Here is a 27,829-nt window from a genome sequence, read left to right on the forward strand (position 1 = left end):
TGCTACAAAAGCGTGACCAATTTCTCCACATCCTGTTGTAACAGAAACTTCCAACGTACCACTTTACCAAAGTCATCAGTTTAAATACCAGTGCTAGCAGCTTTGGTCTTACCCTCCTGCTGTGCTGATCTGAGCCTGAGCCTGAGGCGGACAGCTCTGAGGCAGCTAAGCACTGCCCTTCAGTACAGTGTGAACATAATACTAAGTAAATGTTATGAATACTGGAACTGGAAGATTCAAGTAAAACACTGAAAGTGAATGTGCATGTGGGTGCTACCTGTAGGTGGTCGTGTTGTAGATCCTACAGGCCCCTATGCCTCCACACCTCTTCTGGCCCCATTTCAGACAGGTGGTGTCGATGATTGCTCCAAAGTAGATGGGTGCTGGGATCCCTGCTGTAGGACCGTAAACACATCATCACTAACACACTTCCTCCAGAACTGACACACTGAACACCGCAGGCCCGTTCCCCGAACAAAGGTCACAACCGCAGTCAGAATAAACATTTTAACAGGGCGTCAACGCTGACTTATAATGCTCCTACTTTGTCTAAGAGACACCCCAAGTAATATCTGGCTTTGTTTTTAAGCATTAGAGGAGTTTTGAACAAGACTTACCGAGGGTACGTGTTGCCAGAGCGTGGAACCCCAGGGCCAAAGACTTCAACTGTGGTTTGATGCACCTGCATGAAGAGAAGCTTGTTCAAATGTCTAGTTTCAGGATGGTGATGAGAAACTGTTGAGAGAATGTCAGGATATCTCATACTGACCAGGGCAGTAAATTTCAACAGCCCAAAACAGAACACATCACATGCAAGGTAAGGTATATCAAGTGCCACGGTAAGGCAGATCAAGTGTGTTCAAAATTTATTAAAGAACTTTTGTTGTCATGTTTGTTTTAAAACTTCAATTTCAAGTATTGTTTTCAAGTATTTAAAATAATTTTGTATAAATACAACTTTAAAATACACTTTACAATTTAAAATGAATACAGCTGCATGGCAAGATATAGCCGGGGTCCAGTGAATGCAAGAGGTGGAAAATTACACTATATCTTAATTTTTATATATTAAATGAACACACTTTCCTTTGCCTTGATGTGTGATCATGAGACTGTTGGTGGGCCATACTTTTACTCATCAGATAGTTGACCTTGTTATGAGTGATTATTTTTTGCTAATATGGATTATATTAGCTCTTTTATACTACTACTTTACTACTACTACTACTACTGTACTCTACTAGTTGTATAGTACAGTAATATACAGATGAATTAATTGTCTTCAAGCTAAAACAAATCTTCAAACTGCCTCCTCCCCTTCATTTATTTGAATCATCTGTTCAATATGGGATCAAAGCTTTGTAACAATATTTTCCTGTCAAATTTGTTTTCATTCTGTCAGGTTCCTCAATTCATTTTAGTAGGATGTAATGGCATTTTAGAATGTAGGGTTGACTGGACTCACTATCTTTTATACCCTAATTATATATGTCACCAAAATATTAACAGCTTTACAGAGTGTGCCCATATTCCCAAAAAAGAACATCATTATGTCATCTTTACTCTTCTAACAACTTCATATTTAGGCTTTCACAGTTACAGTAAATAAGACATGGAGATGACTGAATTCAGAAATGTGTGCCGCAGTACTGTATAATCACTAAACAGACAGAACATGGACAGCAGAAGATGCTGTTTTTTCTCCTACACTATAATGTGGTTTCCACTTGGGGGAGGTATAAGTATTTCACATGCACAGACCCGCACTGTGCACTTCCCCATGAAGGAAGACTGCCACACACATGCTTGTTTACAAGAAGAGGACAGACAGTGATCTTTCAATATTAGAATTTTGAAAGGTATGTAATTACATTTGTACGTAATTATTTACCAATTCAAGATCTTAACCTTAACATCCGCTGACGTCATTTCTGCCCCACAAAGTTTGTTGTTACAGTGGGATCCTGAGTCTCCTCCACTCTTATCATTTCTGTTCTGATTCGTCTCGCCATTGACGAGAAAGGAAATGTCAACAGGCGCGAACATTACAGCTAATTACATTTGTTACAGTTTATGTATGTAGGCACTGTTAAATATTTACGTTTGCCATGTTGTTGCACATCAGGTAAATTCTGGGTGCTTAGCAACTTAATAATGCTGCCTACCTACCCCCTATTTGAGTGACATATCTGGCAACCAATAAACTTAACACTCAAGGTTGAGTGCATTCTGATTACAGCACATTGTTGCCCCTGTCCCCTCGTCACCCCTCCTGCCACACACCCAATCACCCAGTGTTTCAGGCAATTGAGCAATATATCATGGTCATATGAAAGCTGCACTAAGATCTAGGAGAATAAAGATCAAACAAGCACCTTTATCAGCAGCATCACACCTTTGTGGAGAAGGATCAATGATAAGTGTTCAGGACAGGGAAAAGACTGAATCAATTACATTAAAAAGAATCCTGGAGTTGTTGCGGTTTTCTTTGATTAGATGAACACTACTTCAATGTGACTTTGCAAGAGGAAGACAAATATTGAAGTGTCTTGTGCTTCAATCACAATAAATATAGAACAAATACAAATTTAATGTACAATCCATAATTATATTTAACTATAACAGATGCCGTTTCAGTTACATACAGTGGCAGGCGGTCCAAAGAGGGAGCCAGGGAGCTGCACTACCTAAGCTAAGCTTGCACTGGAAGCAGAAACACAGATGATTTATGACTTGACTATTAGATGGCACTATAATAAGGTTGAAATTAAAATTTAAGGTAATACCTTATTTGGATAATCCAATGTTGATACTCAACTATCAGGTGACAAAAAGTAGATGTCCAACTAAGGGTCACTTGCCTATTTGCTGCATCTCCACTGACTATATAACTCTAACCCTGACTTTAGCCTAACCCCAACCTTAAACTGACCCCATTGTTAGTCATAACCCCGACCTTATAATAATAATCAAGTTTATTACTCAGATCTGTTCACTTTCTGTTTATTTTCATATTAACCATGGCCCTCTCCTGCCAGTGCTCCTTCACCAGAGATGTCACTCTCTTGGCAAAAAGCAGTAGTGCAATATCTTGTTTCATCATGCCCTATTGGCCTCTTTCTTTTCTCAGCAGACATTACACTAATCTCATACAAAATTGATGTATAAATCAAACATATCACGCAACAGAGAGACAGAAACCAGTCAAAACAAGAAACAGAGACTGCCAGTAACCTAATTTCATTCCAGTGAGGCCAATGCATTCCAACAGGATCAGCTGATATAGCTTTAGGAGATCTGGTACGTGTGTGTGTGTGTGTGTGTGTGTGTGTGTGTGTGTGGGAGGGAGTGATTCCTTTACACGCCGTCAATAAAACCATTTTTATTTGAAAGAGAGAGAGAGAGAGATAAACAGAGTGAGAGGAAGAGGAAAGAGAATGATGGAGCATGCGGTTGCATCTATAAAAAACAAATCCCAAGGATAGAGGCGTCTCTGCATCTCAGATGGTGCTGTGGTGCAGAAGAATCTACTGTATAGCTTCATCACATATGATTTAGGTCTATTATTTAGGTTGATTAAAATGCCTAACCCTAACCCTAACCCTATGGTAAAATCACCCTAATAATCTGAATTTGTGTTATTTATTTACACCAACCTTAACCAAATTACCCAAAAAGAGCTACTTTCAACCATGAATCATATGGATTATTTGACCACTATTACTGTCACTAATTTTAGTTTTTTAATTGGAAATCAATTCAGTAGGAATTAATAACATAGATAACATAGGGCTGAGTGAACATAGGGCTGACCCCAGTAGAAGCAAACATAGTAGCACTAATAGTGGCTAATGTTTGCTTGTTAACATTAACATCAGGTGCTTTGCTAAATTAGTTTGCTGGCTCGTTAGCTTGGTAACAAAACCAGAAAACAACTGTTTGCTTCGGTTAACAGAGCTGACTCTATTCAAGCTACAGCTCAGTGTTTTGGAGTAAGGACTAGGACCAGAGCACAAGATAAGGACAAGAGAGTTTCCTGGAATTTGGAAACAAATCTACCCTGTTGGACCATTCACTTTTACTTATAACATTAGTGAATTGACCTACACTCGCGCCGCCAAAAACATTTTCTGGTATCTTCCTTTTTCTAGGCCAGTTGTTAGTGTATAATTAGGCATTATTTGCACACAGCAAATTTTCCACTGGACCTCAATGATGGCGCCAACAATGGTTGCTGGGAGATTTCTGATGCAACTGCAAAGCCTCTATTGTTACATTACAGTTACAATAGAAACATATTATACTGCCCTACAAAGCAAAATGGCAGTAACTGCATAAGACCAAGACAGAGTGAAGCAGAGAAAAATTACTTCATTATCTTTACCATCATCATCTCCTGTCCTGACAGAAGTGTTCTTGGTACAGAAGCAGATAATATACAGTATATTGTTTGTGACACCTATGGGGCTAATGTTTGTCCATTATGACATGCATTGTAATACATTCTGAGTCTGGTATGACTGTGTTATGAGACTGTGATTAGCTATATAGTTGCCTCACAAAGCATTTAACGTTGTATTGTAGCATATTATATCAAGTTCTAATAATAACAATCATAAAAGTATACCCTATATAAGAATACCCTGAGTCATGACCTACCCACTTTCCTTTCTTCTCAATCCACTCTGCATTCTCAGACCAGATCTGCTGCAGGCATCTTATTTCCTAATCACATGACCTCTGAGTCATTAAATGCTCCCTTCACTATTTTTTCCTGTGTTGATTGTATGAGCCACAGTGAAATATAATATGCATGAATGATTCACATTCTGAGGTTCTCATTAATATTCATATAACAACTGCATAAGGGGCTGTATATCTATTTCAGATCATTAGGATGTACAGCATTTTAATATTCTTATGATCAGTATGTGCCATGTGAATGTTTGCAATTACATCAAAGAGGAAAAAATACTGTTTTCTAAAACAACGTGTGGGCCTGATAAAGCATAAAATCAGCACAATCGCTCACATTTTCCACAAAATCTTCGTTCAGTTTTGTAGAGAATCAGCATATGCTGTGCAGCACCCACAGCTAACAACACCGAATTCTAGGTCTTGAGGTCACACTCAACAGCCTGTGCTTTTTGTAGGGAAATTGATGCCTAGTATTATCAGGGGTAATATTATGGTGTACACAGGCGCATATCAGAGCTGTCAATCACTGTTTGGAGACGTGCTCTGCTCAGATTAGCAGGGTAACAGTAGCTTCTTCCGCAACTGAACTCATTTGTGGATAATATTACAGAGATTGGCCTTCAAGGATTTAAATGTTGCTCAAATGACAATCTCTTCTTCAATACCCATCACTACCAGGGCTTTGAACCACAAGAAATCATATTATTGGAAACTTCGGCTATGCTTAAATATTGTTTGACAAAGCCATTGTTCAGAAGTGCAACACACACACATGCACACGCACACATACACACAAATGCCTTCTCAAGGCATAATAAAGTCCATGGAGAACTGAACGGTAACTGTCAAAAGTCATTGACAGTGAATGTACCAAATCATTGTACCAAAAAATGTAAATAAATGTACCAAATCATTGTCTCTGAATTATTTGACCCATATGGAAGCAAAGCGAAAATATTTACTTATCAGGACTCCTGGGAATGTCAGTAAGCAGACTAATGGTCAATATCAGGTGGAAGTACACAAATAAATTAGAAAAACTCTTATGGAGTATTATTCTTGCTTTGAAAATTCTGCTCAACTCACGTTTAAAAGTACTTAAGTATCAACATTCCTTTCATCTTATTGCCTCAACTTACAACTCAAACTCAAACACATTTTTGTGAAGCAATAAGATGTTTGGTACGCAAACCTTTTTCTTCAAAGTGATTCTTTGAGTGTCTTGTTTGTAAATGATCTATGTTGAGCCCGGGGGAAACAGTGCTAGTGGCTAGTGATCTGAGCTTAGACCTGACCTGATGAGAAGCATGTAGCCCGGCGTCCCGCCCAGGGAGATGATGAAAGAGGTGATGACAGAGAGGGCCAGGAAGTACGGGAACATCCTGTCACAGTTGTCCTTGTTGTGGCACTGACCGGTGCTCGCCGTGAAGTTACCAGCCACACCCACACAGCTACAGTTAGAGAAGACCTGGGGAGACACATAGTGGCACACTCATGACCATGCATGGAAGGACTGGCAAATACACACACACATACACACACATAGCAATATACATACTGTATGTACGCAAAAACACACGCACACACTGAGACACAACAACATTTTGCATATTTTTAGATTCTAGTTACTGAACAGGTTCACTATACTGACTGCTAGACAAAAATGTGAACAGGCTGCAGGACTTTTCATTTAAAGCAGAAGTCATTTCACACTAAATCTTTAATGAAATGTTGTCATACTGTCAGAGAGGTGTGCATTGTGTAATGAGGCAAGGATGAGAGATAACATACTAGACAAGTCAGATCCACAGAGATCCCACACACAGCCTTCAAGCATTCACAATTCTGGTAACACAACATAGTCAAAAATAGAAAAAGGTGTTGGACAGCCAACAATTATTACAAAAATGATAAATTAAAGAGAAACACTGGCCATTTAAAAAACAAAATATTATTCACAAGGAAATAGAACATAACAGAAGAGACACTGCTGCCTGCTCATGCTTGAAACCACTAGACGGCCGCTTTCAAAAGTTGAGAAAGGTTCAACTTTCCAGGAAAGCATCGGGTGATGTGAACCGGTTAATGGTTTGCTTGCTGAACAACACACTGTATTGTCTGATGGAATTGCTAACCAGCTGAGTTAGCTAGCGAGCTGGCCAGCTTCTCAGCTAAAATCAGATAACGTTAGTGATCCACTTTTTATTTCTCCTCACAAGAAGCGCTCCAGGCAGCACATTTTCCACGCAAAAAACACTACTTGTGAACACAGTCTTACCTTCTCAATAACATACAATTTTTTTTTTAGATGGAAGGTGTTCCCCATTAATAATAATTATGCAATAATTGGAGATGGCCCCTGGATCACAGACTTCACATCTGATCACTAGACATTTCTGGCAACATCATTTTGTTTAGCATTCATCTTGTCTGTGCACACAGAATTCAAATATATGCATGTATCCTTATGTTTGTGCTCCAACACACTCACCAGCAAAAGTAGATAATCACTATTTGTAATTATTACCATGCATAAATTTGCCATGTGTATCTTTTTTTGCTAGCTCCACTCTCATTGGCTGTTGAAGGACTAAAAATTGCTTAGACCAGCTTGGGCTCACTCTGATCTTGAAAATTGTTTGCAATAGCCAGATCAAGGCTAAAATCAAGGTAAAAAAAAAAACTGTAGTGCCCCCAGCATCAGTCTGGGGAAGGAGTGGTTGAGTACCTTGTCAACTTACTGTGTTTTTCCCAAAGCCAGCCGAGCTGGTGCAGCCGGCCAGACAGGGAGAGACATATGTGATCCCGTTCTCTCCACAGACCGGGTCCCAGTCACTCCCTGAACACACACAGTCTGAGTTGCAGGCTGCGAACAGCGAGTGTTCATCATAGGAAATCCCATCCATCCTGGAAGAGAGAGAGCAAGACAACGATACACCCAAGGGGGAAATATTCATTATGTCATTACGTTTGTATTTGGAAACTAGTGTGTGTGTAGGTATATTTCACCACGTGATTGTGTGTGACTCACCTATCGTACGGCATCAATTGCAACTCTCCTGCCTCAGCTTACTAAGCAGGCTACTCATTTTCATATAAGTAAAGGAGTCATATTCATAATTCTCCTTTCCATCATGTCAGTTGAATTATTTTATTATATGCAATCTAGCTTGTACTTGAACCTATTTCGTATTATATCAGTGAACTGTTCTAGATGAATGAGATAAGGTTTCGAATGAAAATCTGGTTAGTTACATCCTAGTGTGAACATAGATCAGTCATTTAGTCCAAGCTGCCTCATCTAGCAAGCATTCAGCCTGGTAGTCCAACTTAAGTTCCAGATGCTATGCCTAATTTCTTAAAATATGAATGCATAAGTTTTTCCTCTGCCTAACTCTCGATGCATCAGGCCTCTTCAGTCCTCTATACTCGCTGCTCAGGTCTCTCAAGCCCCCAATATCTGGTGAGTGTCATGCTTCTCACTGGTGGTGGCATTTCTAAGCACTCGCATTCATTATAAAAAATATGAATGCGTTTCATTAGTATTTAGTCTCACATCATCAATGTGTCAATTCATTACATCTATTTTTTATACGGTTTTACATCTGTCTTTCTCCTGTTCATTTGGCATTGAATTAATACTTTGTCCAAAGCCTTTCATCAGTTAACGACCCAGTCCGTTCAGCATCGAATTAATTCTCTGGTTTCAGCTAAAGATTCAGTTCAATCAACATTGAATTAATATTGTTTAAGTCTTCAGCCGTTCATCAGCTAATGTCTCAGTTCATTCAGCATTGAATTAATACTGTTTTGTCTTCAGCCTTTCATCAGCTCAGTTCATTTTGTCTTCAGCTATTGATCCAGTTCATTCAGCATTGAGTTAATACTGTTTTGCCTTCAGCTATTGACCCAGTTCATTCAGCATTGAATTAATACTGTTTCGTCTTCAGCCTTTCATCAGCTGACGACTCAGTTCATTCAGCATTGAATCGATGCCATTTTGTCTTCAGCTATTGATCCAGTTCATTCAGCATCGGGTTAATACTGTTTTGCCTTCAGCTATTGATCTAGTTCATTCAGCATTGAATGAATACTGTTTTGTCTTCAGCTATTGATCCGGCTCATTCAGGGTTGAATTAATACTGTTTGTCTACAGCTTTTCATCAGCTATGATCCAGTTCATTCAGCATAGCATTAATTGTGTTTGTCTTCAGCTTTTCATCAGCTACTGATCCAGTTCATTCAGCATTGAATTAATACTCTTTTGTCTTCAGCTATTGATCCGGCTCATCCAGGTTGAAATAATACTGTTTTGTCTTCAGCTATTGATCCGGCTCATTCTGTCATGATCTGGCTCTTTGTGTTTTGCCCGCCCACCTAATCCTTTTCCTTTCTCCCTCTCCCTCAGCAGGTACATGCAGAGGGGCGGGGCCGATCTCCACGGGAGTGAGGCTCACAAGGCACACCTGTCTCTCATCCCGCAATCAGCCCGGCTTCTTAAGCCTGCTCCAAATTCTCCTCAGTGCCAGATGATTCCCGCACATGCTCGTGTCTCAGGCCTCCTCGCTCTCGTGAAGATCTCCTGTCGTTGTGTTTCCTCAGCGTATCTCTTGTAGATACTCTAGTCCCAGTTTTCTAGTGAGTTTTTTCCCTCCTGGACACTTATAGTTATTTTGCCTGTTCATGGTCTCGTTTTTCCCGTCAAGGCGATTTTCTGTTTGTTACTTTGTTACTTTGTTACCTCGGGATTTTGGTTTTTGTACTCTGCCTTAGTTTTGTCCCGCAAGGTGATTTTCTGTTAACTTTTGAAAATAAACTGTTTTTGTTCGATTCTGCATCTGGGTCCTGGCTCTCCTTGAACACACCCCTAACACATTCAGGGTTGAATTACAACTGTTTGTCTACAGCTTTTTATCAGCTATGATCCAGTTCATTCAGCATCATTCTAATTCTGTTTGTCTTCAGCCTTTCATCAGCTACTGACCCAATTCATTCAGCATTGAATTAATACGATTCGTCGTCTGCCTTTCATCAACTAATGACCCAGTTTATTCAGCACTAATGCCGTTGCATCACCAGCCTTTCATCACCTAAAGCCCCAGTTCATCTGGCATTGAATCAATACCGTTATGTAATTTTGAGATGCTGATTTAACTAAGTTAGTCCTATATCAATACTGTTATTTGCCCCACATCAGTATTGTCTTAAGTCTTGGTGTAATGCTGTTTAGTCAGTAGCCCAACATCGGCTAATATCTCAGTTGTTATGACATTGCTTTTGGTGTCCCTCTCAATTTTCAAAACTTTTATTCTTCTTTTGGGGGGTTGTCTAATGCCTTAATTTATAAGGCGGCAATTAATTTTATGTCTTCTATGACTGTATCCTAATATCAGTACATATTTCATGTTTTACTGGCCTTCATCTACCAGTGTATATCTTGTGTTGCACTGTCCTACATCTATCAGTATTTCCATCAAAGGGGTTTTCCCCTTCCGTTCAACGGGGGCAGTGGTCTTCTACTGCTTATTCTTCATCTGTTTTGCTTGATCATTCTGCAATATTGTCTGTCCAAAATCTCTCCAGCCATAATTGATTGGTAAGTGAATCGTACATATTATTGGTGGTGGTGGTTTTAAATATGCTCTCCATGCTTCCTCCTTTGCTTACGCCTTTACTCCGCCTCGTGGAGTAGTTTCGCACCTAAGCAGGCTTCCATTTATCTGCACTCTAAGCTGGCCATCTACCAGCAGATCTCATTCTAGCCCTTCCTCTCCTCTTTTCTTAATTTCATCCCATCTCCATATGTCTAGATCTTGGTTTATTCACCATTTCAAACTGATTCTCCAAAAATGCAATCTCTCTTCAGAGAATTATTCGAGCCATTCGTTCAGAATTGGTGCTGCAACCACTGCTGCCATGCAAGGGGTTTCCTCTGCCTCCCTCCATCAACTGGGGCGCTGGTCATCGTCTGCATATTCCACATACATCCGACCCGATCAAGCTGCTATATTATCGGCCCAAAGATCTCTCCATCCGTAAAATTGGTAAGTGATTCATGCATATCGTTGGTGGTGGTTTCGATCTGTACTCTAAGCTGGCCTTCATCTACCAGCACCCTGTATTTCTAAAAGGGCCGCCATACCAACACCTTGTATTTCTAAAAGGGCCGCCATACCAGCACCCTGTATTTCTAAACTGGCCTTCATGTACCAGCTCCCTGTATCACTAAAGTAACCTTCATCTACCAACGCCCAGTATTACTAAGCTGGTCTCATTTACCAGCAGTCATTATTTTGTAAGTCAGCTTTCCTCTTACAGCACTAGCCTACCGGTCGTAGCCAATCTACCGGCATAAGGTTTATTTGGCGAGCTCCAATTCACCTCCCCTTAATCATCAATCATCATTTTTAGGTGGCCTTAAATCCAACATTCTCTCATTGTCCATTCTTTACGTCTTTAGCAGGCTCTATTGTTCTAACTCTAGAATATATTTTTGGGGGACATCCTAATTCCTACGTCTATCCCGGACGTACTCTTAACTTCACGAATGGGAGGAGTTCCTCCATGGAGTTTATGCCAAAGTTTACATCTTGTTTCATGTCATGAATAAAGTTTTCATTCAAGCATTCATCCTAGTCTCTCCTGATTGAAATATTCATTATGTCATTACGTTTGTATTTGGAAACTAGTGTGTGTGTGTGTGTGTGTGTGTGTGTGTAGGTATATTTCACCACGTGATTGTGTGTGACTCACCTATCGTATGGCAGTGTCACCCCGGCTACTTTGGCATTCTCACAGCTCATAGCAAAGAAGAACAGCGACAGGACGTAACCGATCACAGACGTGCCAAAGGCGAACCTGGCTGCTCCCATGATGTTCAGCTTCAGCCTCTTCATCAGCAAACCGCCTGAAAACATCCCCAGTGCTACAGCCGGGATATTGATCACACCTGAGATGAACGACAACAAAACACCAGCTCAATTTCAGCCAAGATTACTGGCCTTATCTGGATTTGGAGAACGCTGTCCTCCTGTTTAGTCATTTTGAGTTCGAAAAATGTCCCATTGGGAAAGAAATGGCATCGCTTGCTTCAAAATCCACACATTATGATTACTTTCACATACTCTGCTCTTACCATGGAAGCACTTGTCTTTTGATAGAAAAGGAGAGAGGGAAGATAACTCAACTCCCAACTCGCCTTGTTCAAAAACCAGAGCTGTCTCTTTTTTCATACCTCCATTTGACATCAGTCTTCAAACATGGTCTTTTATCTATCTACCCATGTCATTAGCAGTGGTCACTAATATTGCATTCTCTTTCATATGCAGCCAATGCTGGTCAATGCTGGCATCTCTTCAGATAAGCATATACACAGAAAGCGTGTTATCAGCAGTTATCAACATTTTCTTGGCTGCTGTGTATCTTGCGTTTTAATCAAAATTACTGTGCTAGTGTGTTAGATGTTTTGTTGTGTAACAAAGTTCTGACCTCTTGAATGTTTTGCAAGGTTTTTCAGACTCTCTCAGTGTCGTCTTGTCATAGTCATATAGAAACAAAACTTACACTTCTGCAGTTCACCATACTGAATATTACCGATGAGTGTGTAAAACCACATTCCAAGCATTTGAAATGAAGTAGGCTCATTCCATCATAACTCCACCAACTTAATCCTCTTCAGGGTCACATTGGGCTGAAGCCTCTCCCAGCATAGACTGGGCAGAAGGCAGGGAGACACCCTGGTGGACAGGTTGCCAATTCATCGCAGGGCTAACACAGATAGACATACACACACTCACATTCATATCTACGGGCAACATAGAGTCTCCAATCCATCTGGCTTGCATGTCTGTGGAATGTGGGAAGCCTTCTCAGTTCCATTAGTGCTGATTGGCTGTAATGTGTCATCTGTGTCATATATTGAATGTCAAATGTCATAGTACAATACAGTCAGGATCTTAAAGCTGCACTAGGCAGTATTTTTATATAAGAATTCACCCGTCTTCTCAGCCTAAATCACAAAGTGGGGCTGCAGTAGAGAAGAGCATTGCATCCCCCCTAATTAAGACCCCATAGAGTCGACCTATTTGCCCAAATGAAACTCTTCATTCATTTGTCGCTAATGCTGCATTCCAGTGATGTCGAAAAGTTGCAAATTCTGACTTCTTACTTGGAAAAATGCAATGGAACGGCCTTTGAAGCCGGAATTACAAGTTGTAAATTCCGGCAAGATTTCTCAATCCTGTGGTTTCCGAGATACAGTTATCTGATCTCACATCAATGGCGGCATACACTGTAAAAACTACACTTTTAACATGTTTATAATCTCTAAAATACACTTACATTAGATTTTTCGGATTACATCACTTTAAATCTATCAAAACACCTGTGTGGCAAATATAAATTTGAAGATGCACTTACAGTTGGTGATGTTCTATGCTAAGCAGCTAGCTAACGTTGCCAAATATCATTGACATAACAAGGATGAAGCTGTCAAATCAGAATCCATCGTTGGCCAGCTGATTCTTGCAGTATGTGGTCAAGATTTCCTCCAAGGTTTTGAGCCGTTCAAGCTAGCTCTGTTAGTGCTTTGTGGGCTAATCTGGCAGAAATTACATTTCATTTAAACTTGGTGGAAATTTCTTGAAGCAGGATTTCTCCACCAGATAATTTAAAATAATTAACTAACTTCTCAACTGTTTTTCATAATGAGAGATAGGTATGACCATAAGTAAGGAAATTTATGTTTATATAGCACTTCTCAAAACCTGAGTTACAAAGTGCTTCACAATATGTCAAAAGAACATACCCACATCAGACTAAGGACAAGTCAAAGTCAAGCAAAAACATCAATAAAATTCCTTAGAGTAGAAATAGGTTTTAAGACGTGATTTAAAAAGCTCAACAGAGTTAGCTCACCTGACCCAAATGAAACCAACGGTTCTGTTTGCTAAAAAGAAACATAGGCTTAGGTTTGTTCACAGTGATGAGATTAGAAAAGTATGCAGCTCCTGCATCCTTCATTTTTGGATTTAGCGAGACCATCAGGTCCTTCATTTGATGTAAGTGAGAACATATAGTTTGCCAAATGAATCAAAATGTCAACAATTACAAACAGTTCTTTATCACAGTTATCTGGCTGAGTAATCCTGCTTTAAGCACTATCCTTCTGTTGTCAGTTACACTTGTTTAGCTGCCATGGGAAAGAAATCTGTAGCCTAACTTAAATTTTATCTGACATAACAACATGGCCTTTGTGTCGTATAAATCAATCCTTGTTTCACTTGGTGCCAAAAGCCAGAATCCACTCGGCCCTGACTGCCCACAAGGTTTTTCCCCTTTTCTCCTCTAGCACTTTTCCAGACGAAGGCTGAGGTGCTGAAAAGATTTAAGGGCAATTGACAGCATGGATGGATGAGAGAGACGGAGAATGGGGGGGTGGAGGGAGTGGAGATGGACCGAAGAGACTGAAAAAGACAAAGAGGGAGCTGAGATGGAGAGACACTGAGAATGGGGTAGTACTTAGCAGATCCTGTTCAAAGTGATGGCAAGAAAATTTCACAGAAACCATCCATTATCTCCATGAAACTTGTGATGTCTGAAATAATGTAGCTTTTTAACAAATTATCTTTCTTTACATGTAAGACTTGGCAATGAAACAATTGTCATTCTGCCCTAAAAAACTCAAAACACGCATTTGTATCCCGCATTTTATTCAAAATAATAGGTGATGAAAGGTAGAAATAATGCATTGTATTGTGGCCTGAATGTCTGACATTCAAGTGTTCATGAGCACTGTCCTGTCATCTTACACCACCATCCACGGTTGAGTCAGGCTCATGTTGAACCTCAGAGAGTTTGGCCTGCAGCGAGATATTTTTTGTGCCAGCAAGATAGATTTAACATTACAGTAGTAGGCCTTTTTAAAGTCCCCCAATGAAATTAACTCCCACTACTTTTACTTCCTGGAAATCAGTGTATCTTTAATGGTGACCTCATGCTGCACCAGTAGGCGTAAATTTAAATTCCAGCCAATAAAACCATCAGATTTTTTAACAATCCTGCTCCTCTGCTGCTAGTGTAGGCTATTTTAGAGATTATGTTAAAAGTGTAGTTTTTACAGTGTATGCCGCCATTGATGTGACATCAGATAACTGTATCTCCGAAACCACAGGGTTGAGAAATCTTGCTGGAATTTTCAACTTGTAATTCCGACTTCAAAGGCCGTTCCATTGCATTTTTCCAAGTAACGTTAGAGCTCCACTACCAGCGTTGCGTCCCGTTGCCATGAGCGTTGCGCCAACGTGACGTTCTCCCTGCTCCACAGAGCGCGTTGACTTTTGAATGGAATCAATTCAACTTTATTTCAATGAGGGAGAACGTGTGCATCATCCATCGAGAATTGAACCTCAGCGATTTCTTTGCTTGGCAGCCATCGGACGCAACGCAACCCGGACGCAACACGAGCAGTGGAGCATCTTTCAGTGCCGGTAAAGGAATCATTCCTTCGATGGCTGACGGCTGATGGCAATGCGTGACGCCCGATGGCTGTAGTGGAGCAGGGCCGTAAGAAGTCAGAATTTGCAACTTTTCAACATTACTGGAATGCAGCATTAGCGACAAATGAAGATCTAGATTTTCTCGCAAGCATAAAAAAAATAATTCTATGAGGTCGCATTTAAAGATAAACAGGGCACCTTCACACGTTGGCGACTCCAAATGGCAGCAAGAGGCATGTGTTGATTTGTCACTTTCTGTGGACGGAGAAGCGTACATATGCAACACCAGAGTTTCATTTGGGCAAATAGGTCGACTCTATGGGGTCTTAATTAGGGGGGGATGCAATGCTCTTCTCTGCTGCAGCCCCACTTTGTGATTTAGGCTGAGAAGACGGGTGAATTCTTATATAAAAATACTGCCTAGTGCAGCTTTAAGATCCTGACTGTATTGTACTGTGACATTTGACATTCAAGACACATCGCGGCCAATCAGCACTAATGGAACTGAGAAGGCTTCCCACATTCCACAGACATGCAAGCCAGATGGATTGGAGACTCTATGTTGCCCGTAGATATGAATGTGAGTGTGTGTATGTCTATCTGTGTTAGCCCTGTGATGGATTGGCAACCTGTCCACCAGGGTGTCTCCCTGCCTTCTGCCCAGTCTATGCTGGGAGAGGCTTCAGCCCAATGTGACCCTGAAGAGGATTAAGTTGGTGGAGTTATGATGGAATGAGCCTACTTCATTTCAAATGCTTGGAATGTGGTTTTACACACTCATCGGTAATATTCAGTATGGTGAACTGCAGAAGTGTAAGTTTTGTTTCTATATGACTACGACAGGACGACACTGAGAGAGTCTGAAAAACCTTGCAAAACATTCAAGAGGTCAGAACTTTGTTACACAACAAAACAACATCTAACACACTAGCACAGTAATTTTGATTAAAACGCGAGATACACAGCAGCCAAGAAAATGTTGATAAAAAGGAGGAAACCCCTTACATTTCATATCACTCCATCACAATGGATTCGACTGTTTCTTGATGTCCTTTCTCTGGAGGATTTGATAGCCAGGACAAATGGGGCCAAGAAAAATACAATCAATGTACTATCCAAGGCAATGGATAAAATGGATTAAATCAATTTATGAAACTGAATCACACCAACAACATAATAAAAACTCAACCCTAAGAATGACTAAAATTCCCTGACATAATGTTACATAGGTCTTACTCATTGATCCTTTTGATTTCAATCCACATTATTATGTCTTGTTGAAATTCTGAAAACTAGGTGAATTATGTAATATGTGAAATGAATGTGCCTTTCCATTGGCTGGATGCAAACAGATTAAACGTGTGTATGTTCTATCATTTGGTTTGCTTCAGTTGAGGTCTTGACCACATTAAGTACACATGCGTATGTGCTTACATTAATGCACTTGCACCCTCACATAGTACAATTTCAAAATAGACATTTTGCATTGGTGTCTGTCATTGAAGTAGTGAACAGGTGTGGAAAGGTTTGAACGTTGGTGTGCAATGTTTTTTTGTTTTGTTTTGTATTTCATGATGTTTGATGTCAATTGAGTTCATATCCTAATCCATTACCACATGTACCACACACATGCACACATACACAAATACACTAAAACATACTAATACATTCTCTGTACTGTTGATAAAATGTTTCCTGATGTTCATTGCTCAGTATTTGCTCATTATGCTATCATTTTGTAGGCAGAGGTCTTAGGATAGATAATGAAATCAATGATATTCCATTGTGAGTTTGACTGTGATGTTTCCAGGGACTGGGTGTCAGATTTTTCAGATGGTAGATGTCTCACTTTGGAATAAAACTCTTAACACACAGTGCTCACAGGTGCTTACACCTGGGTCCCAGGTTTAAAATGTATGCCAACTTGTTTATGAAGCATTGTACTTATAACATATGGAGATATAATTCCCTATTGCGATTACTAATGTTATCTAATTAATTTTTTACCCCATCTGGAATAGTAAGAGTAGAGTAAGTGTACCATGACATTGTCACTGTGTATAAATCAGCTGAAGCCAGTGTGTGTGTGTGTGTGTGTGTGTGTGTGTGTGTGTGTGTGTCGGGGGGAGGGGGGCGGGGGTATAGATTAGGGTGCATAGGTGGGTGGGGGTAGTAGGAGTTGGGTTGGGACTGATTGGACTGGTTAAAAGCAAACAGTTCTTTATCACACAATTTGTATTTGTTTCATTTACCTTTGTATTTATTTATTCACGTTTCTAAATTATTTTAATTTAATTGCAGTTGCATTTATTGTAATATTGTTTGTTTTTCTGTTGGGGTTTTTTGTGTGTCTATTATGTTTAAATTGTATGTCACCCTTCCACAAAGAAAATGTAATAAAAAATTGTTAACAAAAAAAAAAAAAAATGAGATATGAGATTTTCTAGATTTGTGCATGCCATAAAATGCCATGAAATTCCATAAAATGTGAAAAAACAAACAAAAAAAAAACAAAAAAAACAGAAAAGGCTTACCCATCAGAAAGTTGGCCTTGGAAGCAGACTGCCTGAAGTGCTGCTCGATGTACTTGGGCTTGTAGGTCACCATGCCGATGAGGGAGTTCAGCTGGATGATGGTCACACACAGGTAGATCAAGTACACAGGGTTTCCCAGCAGAGTCCGTAGGGCTGGAATAAAGTCTGGGGAGCGGCACAGATATGAGTAGAAACACACACCTGCCTGGAAATGCTAAATATGCAGTGTCTATATGCAAAAGACTGGACTGTTTATTATAATATAATCTGTAATTATTGCTGGATGTCTTGGTTTTATTTTTATTTATATTTATTTTTATTTTTGTTTTTTGTTTTTCCCTTATTTACTCTGGTTATTATTATAATTACAACTTATTTATTCTTATTTTCTGTCATTGACTGTGTGTAGCATTGTTATTATATTATGCTATGTGATTTTTCCTTTTCCTTATTGTATGCATGAAACTTTAATAAAGAAAAATTTGATCACAAAAAAAAAATAAATCTGTAATTATTGCTATAATATGCGAGTCCACACTTACAACATCTGTTGAAATGTATTCACCAGTTGAAACAAGCAACATTGCCTTGTGACACTGTGACACTATTAAATTTAAGCTGGCAGAATGCATCTACTGTCAGAAGACTGCAGTCTGAACAACTTAAAAGGAAATCTCACCTTAAAACATATGTGTTATTCATGAGCTAGAACTGTTTCATCAATATTCATGAACATAAACAATCCCAAGAGACCATTGTTGGAATCCGTAAAACCATCTGCTGCATATTATATATTAGGGTGAATATTCAGCACCTCTCGCACCTCTCCTGTCTAATAAGTCCACTTTTGATCCTCCCTTACCTTTGGCCATCTCTATGAAACTAGTATGTTCATCCACGGGATACTTGTGCTGCAGAAGAGGAGAGTCTTTGATGAAGCTCGTCCGTTCGGGCGTGCACTGCGCCGGGCCCTGGTGCCCAGTGATGGGCAGCGAGCGGGGCAGGAACCAGAAGGGGATGGCAGAGAGCAGGGTGATGACCCCGGCAATGAGGTAGCCCAACCACCAGGCCCCCACCCAGCGGGCGTCAGCTGGGGTGATGCTGATGGTTTCTGCGGTGGGGGTGGGAGTTCATTAATTAATGCCCACGTTTTCCACAAGTACAAGATATTTTTCAAGTATAAGTTGGTTAAAATATTAGATATTCATTCCATTTTTTTTTTAATCTTTTATCATATTTTATTGTATTTTTTATTATTTATTATTTATAAATGGGATGACTGGTACTGTCACTAGTACACGTATTACTGTAGTATGGTTTAACATCCACAATAGCTTAGAATTATCTTCCAGGTCATCCATATCTTTGAAGCTCCTGCATGGTTTAATGAGACAAACTTTTATAATGTGATACTCATAGTTTCTGACATAAGTACACTACAAAGTCTACTGTAAATGTCTTAAGACGTTCTTCTGAAAACTCTCTCTCTCTCTGCTTGATTAGAAAACCAAATAAAAAGATGCAAAGAATACAGACATGCTATTAAGGCACTACCTGTAGTCTTTTCATCGTCATTTTCCTATAACAAAGACCTGAAAATAAATAGCTTTCATCCTGACTTGTGTCATGTCAGGGGGGTTGTGGTAGGCACTCATTTGTTGTATCTGAGTGGTCAGTAGTGTGTGTTAGATGAGAAAGAAAACATGAGAAAGAGGGAAGTTAATAACTCACATCCTTTATGCCAACAAGGGCAACCATGCTTTCTAGGAAGAACAGGCCTCAAAATGACGTAAGAACATACAACAAATGTTTGAAAATCCAGTCACATGAACTCTTTTACCTTCTGAGTCTAGGATGAAGGGCAAACAACTTTACAGAGTCTAGACAGTCTGGCAACTGTCACAATGGTCTGGTCTTGTGGTTAGAATGCAGAAACACACTACTCCTATTGTAATGTTAACTCACCCATGTTTACAAATCCAATGTCCACATAGATTTTGGCACAGAGGGAACCCAGCAGGTAGCCGAACACAGGGCCAATGACCGAAATGGTCTGCACACAGCCTGGGATAAACACAGCCAAAGAGACAAAAACACATTTAACACACATGTTTGCATGTGTCCGCACAAACATAAAAGCTCACATGCACACACACACACGGTAGTTTGGTTTAGACTTACTTCAGCCACTTGTATATCGAGACAGGTGATGGTTATTGGCCAACAGATTTTTTTTAAACTTCGTGACCAGAGGCGCTGGATCACCGGTGCCACACGTGCGGCACAGTTGTAAAAAGGCTTATATTAGGAGGAATAAATCATCAGTAGGTGTGGTAGGAGCTGGTGTCAGTCACGGCCAATTAAATCAGGTTCTCTCACACCCTTTAAAAGTTCTGCGCTCCCCGCCGTGACACACTGACAGTTTAGTAAAGAATGAGTCCAGACCTCATCAGTTTCCTCTCATTATCTGGGAGGTGCAGAGTCGCAAGGTGCGAATATACGGCACCAACTATGCCGCTGTTTTATGCTTCATTTTTTAAAGGTACAATCTGGAATCAACCTGTGGCACTGCATGCTGGCCACATACTTCCCCATAGTAACTGTTTATGTCATTGGATTAGACTGGATTGACCTGGATTGGATTGGATTTCATTCTTAAATGCAAGGACTAAACTTGATTTATGATCTATTTAAGAAGTAAACTAAAACTAAATAAGCAATAAATGTATGATTTATATATTTTTGCTTGTAAACACAGGAGTAAAATGGCATTGCGTGAGAGACAGTGGGATCTGATCTCAATTAGTCATATGTTTACATGCGCACAATAATGCCACTATTGCCAATAGTGAGTAAAGCAATAGTCTGTTTAAGCCGTTTATATTATTGCATAAACTGACAACTCCCCATAATAATCTTGTTTACATGACTGAAGTACTTATTTTGATTATCCAGAGAGAATTGTGGAATTGTGTGGAAAATTTGTGTCATGTCACGCCACTATCAAATTTTACCAAAACAATTACAGTCATGATCCTGCTCTACCACATCATGATGGATGAGGATGAGGAGAGAGGATTGGTGGGAACGGGGGTTCAACAAGGTCGGTGCACACAAAAGCACAGGAGTTTGTGCACCTGTTTTGCAAGAGCCTGGTGCTGATTGTGCAAGATTTAATCAAGTTACACTGGATGAAGTGTGTATAACTGCGCAGCAGATCACTCAAATTAGAGGCTGCAGATGGAACGCACATTCGTATCCTGCTGCCTTCAGGGGATTTTTTTTCAGTAATACTCTGCTTGTCATTCAAACAGTTACATACAGTATATTCACATGTGGTATGGTATGGGTGCAGCCATGTGAAGCCATAGTCTTTTACGCTTGGGAACTGAGGGGATTATGTGCCTTGAAGTTCACCTTGACGGTGATGATGTTGAGGGCGGAGATAGTGATGCTCCAGGGACTTCATGATGATAAGCCCTCAAGCTAGCCTTCAAAACAAAGACTAAAGTACAGCAAAGTGTGGGAATGTAGCAGTAATGTAGTAACATGCAAAGTGTGTTGTGCAAGCGTCGTTGCTCGTAGCGTGAGAAAAGAGGTAATATTTTTTATGACAATCGTAAAAAAAAAACCTTAAGGTTTAAGCAAAAGACTATTCTCGTACACTGCTGAACTGTCAACAAACACAGTGCTATCTTAAGCTAATGTTGGCTTAAGTGCATGTGTAGTAACGATAATGTTGGTTTCAGTTTCTATCAACTGCTTCTTGAGCCAACAAATTGATTAATTTCTAGAGTAATCTTCAGAATAATCCATTAGCAAAATAATCATTTGTTGCAGATCTACATGGACTCGTTATAATCAATGAAAAAGTGGTTATCAGTGCATCTCTACTTCTAGGTGGTGTTCTTCTTACCGACATATAGTGCAGCGTTCTCCTCGCTGGCGAAATCATCTATGTAAGAGATCCCCAGAGGCTGAACAGGCGTCTCTCCGATCCCCCGCAGGACATTCCCCAAAAGCACATAGATCCACATGGACAGGTTGGACTCGCCTTCACAACCTGGAGGAAAAGAGATGAAAAGCTTGATAGTGCTTTTTACTCCCACTTCAGTGTGTGTGGCTGGACATGTGTGTGTGGGTGGTGTGTGTGTGTGTGTAGACTCACACCTGTGCCTGGTGCTCCGGGCAGCTCACCGTCTTGGGCCAGGTCTGCTGCTGAGCCCACTGGACATGGAGAGGGGTTAATGGTTGAGTTGATTGCCCAGCGCACTGATGTTTCAAATTCATAGCTGTATACAAAACACCAATGTAGCTGTTAAACCAACTGAGGGCAGAGACACATTCATACTTCTACTGTGGTGCTGGGCTAGAATCTATGGATTTTACTGGAAGGAGATTTCCTACGTAAAACAACTGAAAGACAGAAAGAGTGAACAAACTTCTTGCTACGCTGCCAGCTTTCAGAAAGGGAACTCCTATTCATAGCATTCTGTTACATCAACACACGGCCATCTTGGTAGGAAAATAACAGGTGATTGTAATAAATTAACAGGTGATTACAATCAAATGACAAACACAGCCAATGAGCTGTGTGTATTGTAAAGCGTCATATTGGTAGGAAATGCATGTGACATCATGGGAATACTATGAATTGGGAAAAGTGAAACCATCCTGCTTAATCTACAGTCAAGACTCATAGGAACAGCAGTATGCAAACCATAGGGTGCTTGATCTGGTATGGGCTAACCCCATTACAATGCTATATTAGGTAATATTTAGTGGAAAAAATGAATCGTGACATCTATGCATCTTGCCTCACATATTTTAATTTGTGCAAGATTAAATAAAAGTAAATGTAAAAGGATAATGTACAGTAAAACTCTATGAGCTTCCATAGAGCTGTCATCAATTCCTTGCTGATAATTTGTTTTTAGCAATATTTTGTTTAAATATACATTTTTTGTGTTGTTCAATTATTTATCAAATAAGTGCTTACGTATTGCTTTGTATTGCTACTAGATATTGTTTCACCTCACCTTCCAGTGGCTGAATCTTAAGTTCAGAATAGCATGCACTATGATAGAGAGCAAGTTTTCCATTAGTGTTGACACAAATCTTGTGTTCAAGTTGACTGGATGTAATTTTAGCATAGCGCTTAGTTACAGTATATAATTATGATTCTGCTTCCTGCGGATATGATTTTGGCATACTATTGTATGTACTATTAGGATGGGTATATAAGCCTAAGGCATGGCTGTCAGTTAAAAATTACAATTGCCAGGCTGTTTCATCTTTGGCTCAATTAACTGACATGCACAAGGTATAAGCATTACGTGAAACAATAATGAAAACTGGCATAGAAATGAAAGATCATATTAACGTGCTATGTAGCTCTTATGAAGCTCTTGTTCAGATGTTATTAATGTATTAGAAGCCAAGCATTACCAACGATTCCATGGTACTTGACGTTGAGTGTGTTTCATGACCTTGGGCCCATGAAATCTATTCAAAAAACTGGAAACTTTCATTTTAGAACTTAAAAAACGCATCCTGTCGATCTGAAAAGAATAGTGATTTCTGGCAAAACAACACTGAGGCCCACTGGCCACTCACCGCCCAATGATGAAGTGAGGCAGAGCGATAATGAAGGTGCCGATGGACATCAGTACACAGCCCATTGCAATGATCTTTGGCCGATGGAGCTTGGCCCCAAAGTAACTGACAAAGGCTATCACCAACAGGTTACCTGGCAGGGAGGATGGAGAAAGAGCAGATGTTGGATTTAGGATCTGATGAAGTAGCCAATAAGGAAAGGAGCAGAATATTACCTACTTACATTTTATTTTATGCTTCATTTATTAAAGGTATAATCTGGTATCTACCTGTGTGCTGGCCACATAACCCTAGCAGCTGTTGGATTAGACTGGATTGGCCTGGATTGGATTTCATTCTTAAATGCAATTACTAAACTCTTGGTTGAAGGATTGACAGGACTGTATGCAAAAACTAAAAAAAAAAATAGCAATAAATGATTTATGTATTTTTGCTTGTAAAAATTTATAATTTTCCATCTGTATGTCTAACCCCAACAATGTATTTGTATATACCCATTATTAATATACAAAAAAAAAAAAAAATTATAATTTTTTTTAAATTCTCAGGTGATTAATTTATTTGCAGCTCTCACCATGTAAAGACTGTAAGCTGGAGTGTTGTGTACATTTATAGTTTGATAAAAACAGATGAGGAGATCTCCAAATGATTTGGATTCCGCACAATATATAACTGCAAATGTGTTAGATGGCATAAAAAATAAACAGATGCTATTTGTCAGACTGATCTAACTATGCTGGGTAACCTCTCCATCACTCCACTGTCACTTTGTACTGCATTCTGTCCATGACCAGTGGAAACTTCCTGCTGTAAATGAGGTGGGAAAGTGTCCTATAAAGACAAGCTACGCCACATCACCTGACCTTTTCTATTATAGAGGTCAATTTGGTAGGATGACGTCAAACCTTCCAACAATCCTTGAGCTGTTCTCATGAGTGAAAGAAAGAGAGAGAGAGAGAGAGAAAGAGAGAGAGAGAGAAATGTCAAGTAGTTCTGAGTATTGTATGTGTGACCTTTATGTGTGGCTGCAAGGAGGAGTTTCCTAGAAGTGCTGAGAGAGAGAGAGAAATGTATATGTACAACTGATACATACAGTATATATCCATTGTGGTGAATCAACTGAGCTCATCTGGCTGACACATGATCTCTGCAGAGATCATCCTCCATCACAAGCACTCTGCTCTCCTCCTTTCTTCCTCTTTTTTCTTTATTCTTTCTCTCCTCTCCCCTTCTCTCCTTCCCTTTCTTCTTCCCTCCTCTGCTCCGCTCTCCTCTCTTACATTCTCCTTTCTTCTCCTGCCCTGCTCTGCCTCTGCGTTACCCTGGCAACGGTCCTATGGAAACAGCCTGTTGCCTAGGCCACGCAAGAGAAGCAGCTTCCACAGCAGAAGGAGTGTGAGAGAGAGAGAGAGAGAGAGAGAGAGAGAGAGAGTGTGTGAGATAGTGTGAGAGAGACCCCAGGGTGTTCATCTCTGACTGCGCTGGAGGTCTCATCGCCACCTTTTCCTCCAGCAAATACAACAAAGCCCCGCCTCCATCAGAGCATCAGTTGCAGGCTGCACCATAATATTATTTAAGAAAAACACAAAATACTCTTCACAGTATATCAGCATATCCCAAACTGCCTGCTTGACTGACTGGCAGCACACACACAGAAGTGTAACACTTAATACTGCAAGATGACTTTTAGCGTGTATGAATCATGTCACTTTGATCTCAACTCACGCTGCAAGCCATATATGATTTATATCCTACAAGAGACACTTCAGTTGAATAGACTAGTCTCCTTACATAACTGTCCTAGATAATAATGCCTAAAACTGGTTTAGGGACTATCTCAGATCATAGTTGTTAGTGCTGTATGTCATCATGAATTCCTCACTGTTGCTTGAGAAGAACCACAGCGCTACATGGTAGGTTCACTTACTGTAGCTGCACATTTTCGCAAATAATAAATGTGGTTTCGTCAATTAATTATAATTCCACTTTTATGTAGGTGATATTCCACTCCCACCACCGTGACCCAGGCATTCTTCAACTTAGCCTACAGTAAACCTGTAAACATGAAACTAGTTTTTAACACAGGAAAAAACACAAAAACAAAATGCTTGTTATTCATCGCGACACAAGAAATGATCTCAGCAGATTCATGCATTAAACTCCCTCTATACATGTACAAGTATTGGTATAATGAAGCACTTAATCACCACATGCTTTGCTCGTATCTGCAGCATGCATGTTTTGATGAAAGTAGTGATTCCATGGTTTAACCAAAAATGTCATGGTAACCAACAAGGAAATGTGGATTATAGGGGCTTAATACAATGGAATTCCATTTAAAACAACCCTAATTATATCCAAAGGAGTCCAAAGGAGACATTACATTCTGATTTTAACCTCAATACCGAACATGGAGGGTGTGTACCTAATCTTCAAGCTGAATACATTTTCTCCCTCATAAAACCTTTTCAAAGTATATTTTCATAATTGTCTTTGCTGTTGCACTGTTTACATTCAATTTACATATACAGTACTTTTCCAGCAGTTTCATCTGCAGTGTATTTGGGGTCAGCATTATGTACATATTCTTCGTCTGCGGATATTAAATTAAGCTTCATTAAGGCCAGGACTGTATGAGTCCTACAGATAGGAAAACATATGTTCAAATATGGGTAAATAAAATGCTAATAAGAAGACTATGCTAGTAATGTTCTGAATATTGGTTACCTTTGCCCAGCACTTAATGAGAGCCAACTCTGACTCTAGGTCAGTGGATGTTAGACATTCAAAATACACTGAATATACAAAATAGGACCATCGTCCTGATGTTGAGTTGCAGCCCCTTTTGCACAATCCACATCTGAATTGTCTCAAAGCTTAAAAATCCTTTTCTAACTCGTCTGCTTCTGTTTATCTATATCATCATATTTAATTTAATAAGGGAATACGAGTTAAAGGCTTTTACCTAGATTCATCTCATCAGTGCACTTCATGGAAAGAGTAATTGTCCCTGGTGTTTTGTACATTCAGTGTATCTGACCAATAGAGATCATGCATTGACACAAAGGGACAAAAATAATAATAAAGATATTTTTGTATGTTTTTGTACAGAGGAGTACAGTCAGTGGAGTGGTTACACAACAAATTCATTTTGAATTGCCTAAAGCTCTTGTCTGTTTGCAGCTGATTCACATGTAATGTAAAAGCTAGTGAATGCTATCTGATTCCCATGTATAGTGTAGGGACAAACTGGGAATAAAAGAATATGGAACAGTTATTGCATAACACAACCTCACATATTCTAGACCCCCCTTCTCCACAGCGGAAAGGAAGCTCACAGCCGGCGACGTCCCTGCTTGACACTATGGCTCACCATGAAGCGCACACACACACACACACACAAACACACACACACACACACACACACACACACACACACACACACACAAAAGCACACACAAACACACACGCATCTGTCCTCTTCTTGGAAGCCTGATGAATCCTTTATCTGCACTTTGAATACCTCAGTGACCCATTCACATTTCTCTCCCAAAGACAGAAAGAGAGAAGGGAGGGGAGCCCATGACACAGATGCTGCTAACAGAACAACAAAATAACAGCAGTGACTGGCAGGCTTACTCACCTATCTCGAAGCTCCCGTCAATGACACCTATTAGGTAACTGGGTATGTCAAAGCGCCTCTCCAGCTGAGTTATTGTGCTCTTCATGTAGCTCCCCGACAGAGCCTTTGCAAAATAGGCAAAGGACAAAGCCACCAGAAACATCTGGAGAGAGAGAGGGGAAAAGGAAATAAGAAATGAAAGAAATGAAAGAAAGAAAGAAAGAAAGAAAGAAAGAAAGAAAGAAAGAAAGAAAAGGAGGCTGTAAAACTGTGCTTTTATATTATTATGCACAAGAGCATGATAATATATATGAACAAAAACATCATTTTGATCTAATCATGAATAATAGTCATCTCCTTGATTTCGTGACCACTTTCTTTTTGACCTAATTTTAACTCACAGACTGAAAGAAAAAAGAAGCACTTGTGTGATCTCGGTATGGCTGCTACTGGAGCTGCCTGCACTCCCCTCATTAATCTATTTTTGCAGGTTCTGCATTCACATTCACATGTGCCAGGATCACAGGAATCATGGGATGGAGATGAGTGTAGGGGTGGAGGGTGGGAAGAGAGGGATGGAGGGAAATTAAAGGTGGAGGAAAGCATGAATTGTGGCAGTGGAAATGAGAGAATGTTAATGGCTTGCATTTGCGTGAGGACGGACAGATGTATGGATGGATGAATAGATAAACAGATGGGTTGATAGAAGGGGGGAACTAATCAGTGTAGGATGGATTAGCACAGTCATGATGAAAACATAAAAAAAAAAAAAACATTCATGAGAAATTTGACTCGTGTAATTCATTATTATTGTTATAGTTCACCAAAACTAAAACAGAGAATAAAAGTATGCATGACAAAAA

General features: G+C 39.8%; 1 protein-coding gene across 1 annotated transcript; it reads right to left on the bottom strand.

Annotated features, from left to right (window-relative positions):
* Window positions 1–273: 273 nt before the first annotated feature.
* LOC139912735 (solute carrier organic anion transporter family member 1C1-like) lies at window positions 274–27,129 on the bottom strand. The gene is made up of 12 exons (XM_071900620.2): window positions 26,988–27,129; window positions 23,345–23,477; window positions 21,926–22,020; window positions 21,645–21,836; window positions 19,694–19,792; window positions 18,591–18,839; window positions 17,729–17,893; window positions 11,452–11,647; window positions 7,440–7,605; window positions 5,994–6,166; window positions 618–682; window positions 274–395 (listed from the first exon to the last, which is right to left on the bottom strand). Exons 1-12 carry the CDS (start codon window positions 27,127–27,129, stop codon window positions 274–276), a joined length of 1,797 nt encoding a protein of 598 aa, XP_071756721.1.
* Window positions 27,130–27,829: the final 700 nt, after the last annotated feature.

This window comes from Centroberyx gerrardi, chromosome 6, assembly GCF_048128805.1.
Source record: "Centroberyx gerrardi isolate f3 chromosome 6, fCenGer3.hap1.cur.20231027, whole genome shotgun sequence".
Taxonomy (NCBI): Eukaryota; Metazoa; Chordata; class Actinopteri; order Beryciformes; family Berycidae; genus Centroberyx; species Centroberyx gerrardi.